The 2950-nt window shown below is 53.9% G+C and overlaps 1 protein-coding gene across 1 annotated transcript in view; it reads left to right on the forward strand.

Moving 5' to 3' along the window:
• Positions 1-2950, forward strand: part of LOC114073270 (manganese-transporting ATPase 13A1-like) — a gene marked incomplete at both ends in the record, with an annotated part of 22677 nt that overhangs the window by 4532 nt on the left and 15195 nt on the right. Inside the window, one exon of the mRNA XM_027911057.1 lies at positions 231-454. Within this exon, the coding sequence (XP_027766858.1) occupies positions 231-454 (224 nt within the window). The remainder of the gene's footprint in view (positions 1-230; positions 455-2950) is intronic.

Genomic DNA, 2950 nt, shown 5'->3' on the forward strand with positions numbered 1-2950 from the left:
AATAAACCCCAAATCCCCCCAAAAATCCCAAAAATAAACCCCCAATCCCCAAAAATAAACCCCAAATCCCCAAAAATAAACCCCAAAACCCCCCCCAAAAACCCAAAAAAAAACACCCCAACCACCAACAAACCCCCCAAACCCCCCCCCCCCCCCCCCAACCCCCCCCCCCCCCCCCCCCCCCCCCCCCCCCACCCCCCCACCCCCCCCCTTTTCCCCCCCCCGGGCTAATTCCCGAATTTTCCCCTCCGCAGGCTCCCCGTGGCAGTGGCGCTCCCGGGACGGGGCGGTGGCTCTGCCGGAATTCCCGGAACGCCAGCGGGATCTGACGGAGCCCTTTGACCTCTGCCTGACGGGGGAGGGGCTGGAACGGCTCCGGCTCCGGCACCGGGAGCGGCTCCTGCGCCTCATCCCCCACATCCGAGTCTTTGCCAGGGTCGTGCCCAAGCAGAAGGTGGGGGATTCCCAGGGAATTCCCAGAATTTGGGATCTCCTGGGATGGGGATTCCGGTGGGGGGGGGGGGAGCCGGAACGAGCCCGAGCCTTTTCCGGCTCGGAATTCCCAAAATCCCGAGCTCTTGGAATCCAGGGATGAAGCTCAGGGTGTCCCCTGAACGATCCTGATCCCATTCCAGCTCGGAATTCCCAGAATTTGGGATCTCTTGGAATCCAGGGATGAGGCTCAGGGTGTCCCCTGAACAATCCTGATCCCATTCCAGCTGGGAATTCCCAGAATTTGGGATCTCTTGGAATATAGGGATGAAGCTCAGGGTGTCCCCTGAACGATCCTGATCCCATTCCAGCTCGGAATTCCCAGAATTTGGGATCTCTTGGAATCCAGGGATGAGGCTCAGGGTGTCCCCTGAACGACCCCGATCCCATTCCAGCTCCGAATTCCCAGAATTTGGGATCTCTTGGAATCCAGGGATGAGGCTCAGGGTGTCCCCTGAACGATCCTGATCCCATTCCAGCTGGGAATTCCCAGAATTTGGGATCTCTTGGAATCCAGGGATGAAGCTCAGGGTGTTATCCTGAACGATCCTGATCCCATTCCAGCTCGGAATTCCCAAAATCCCGAGCTCTTGGAATTCAGGGATGAGGCTCAGGGTGTCCCCTGAACAATCCCGATCCCATTCCAGCTCGGAATTCCCAAAATTTGGGATCTCTTGGAATCCAGGGATGAAGCTCAGGGTGTCCCCTGAACGACCCCGATCCCATTCCAGCTCCGAATTCCCAGAATTTGGGATCTCTTGGAATCCAGGGATGAAGCTCAGGGTGTCCCTGTTGTTATCCTGAAGATTCCAGCTCGGAATTCCCAGAATTTGGGATCTCTTGGAATCCAGGGATGAAGCTCAGGGTGTCCCCTGAACGATCCTGATCCCATTCCAGCTCAGAATTCCCAGAATTTGGGATCTCTTGGAATCCAGGGATGAGGCTCAGGATGTCCCCTGAACAATCCTGATCCCATTCCAGATCGGAATTCCCAGAATTTGGGATCTCTTGGAATCCAGGGATGAAGCTCAGGGTGTCTCCTGAACAATCCTGATCCCATTCCAGCTGGGAATTCCCAGAATTTGGGATCTCTTGGAATATAGGGATGAGGCTCAGGATGTCCCCTGAACAATCCCGAGCCTTTTCCAGCTCGGAATTCCCAAAATCCCGAGCTCTTGGAATCCAGGGATGAAGCTCAAGGTGTCCCTATTTTTATCCTAAAGAGTCCTGATCCCATTCCAGCTCGGAATTCCCAGAATTTGGGATCTCTTGGAATCCAGGGATGAAGCTCAGGGTGTCCCCTGAACGATCCTGAGCCTTTTCCAGCTGGGAATTCCCAGAATTTGGGAGGTCTTGGAATCCAGGGATGAGGCTCAGGGTGTCCCCTGAACGATCCTGATCCCATTCCAGCTCGGAATTCCCAGAATTTGGGAGCTCTTGGAATCCAGGGATGATGTTCAAGATGTCCCTATTGTTGTCCTGAACAATCCTGACCCTATTCCAGCTCGGAATTCCCAAGGTTTGGAATCTGGGAATGAGGTTCAGGGTGCCCATGTTGTTGTCCTGAACGATCCCGAGCCTTTTCCAGCTCGGAATTCCCAAAATTCAGAGCTCTTGGAGTCTGGGATAAAGCTCAGGGTATCCCCCCCCCAATCCCAAACCGTTTCCAGCTCGGAATTCCCAGAATTTGGGATCTCTTGGAATCCAGGGATGAAGCTCAGGGTGTCCCCTGAACGATCCTGATCCCATTCCAGCTGGGAATTCCCAGAATTTGGGATCTCTTGGAATCCAGGGATGAAGCTCAGGGTGTCCCCTGAACGATCCCGAGCCTTTTCCAGCTCGGAATTCCCAGAATTTGGGAGCTCTTGGAATCCAGGGATGATGTTCAAGATGTCCCTATTGTTGTCCTGAACAATCCTGACCCTATTCCAGCTCGGAATTCCCAAGGTTTGGAATCTGGGAATGAGGTTCAGGGTGTCCCTGTTGTTATCCTGAAGATCCCTAATCCCATTCCAGCTCGGAATTCCCAAAATCCCGAGCTCTTGGAATCCAGGGATGAAGCTCAGGGTGTCCCCTGAACGATCCTGATCCCATTCCAGCTCGGAATTCCCAGAATTTGGGATCTCTTGGAATATAGGGATGAGGCTCAGGATGTCCCCTGAACAATCCTGATCCCATTCCAGCTCAGAATTCCCAGAATTTGGGATCTCTTGGAATCCGGGATGAGGCTCAGGGTGTTATCCTGAACAATCCCGATCCCATTCCAGATGGGAATTCCCAGAATTTGGGATCTCTTGGAATCCGGGATGAGGCTCGGGGTGTCCCCTGAACGATCCTGATCCCATTCCAGCTCGGAATTCCCAGAATTTGGGATCTCTTGGAATCCAGGGATGAGGCTCAGGGTATCCCCTGAACAATCCTGATCCCATTCCAGCTGGGAATTCCCAGAATTTGGGAT

The sequence above is a fragment of the Empidonax traillii genome, unplaced genomic scaffold, assembly GCF_003031625.1.
Source record: "Empidonax traillii isolate 1590-97213 ecotype Southwest subspecies unplaced genomic scaffold, ASM303162v1 scaffold5874:size39183, whole genome shotgun sequence".
NCBI classification, from domain to species: Eukaryota; Metazoa; Chordata; class Aves; order Passeriformes; family Tyrannidae; genus Empidonax; species Empidonax traillii.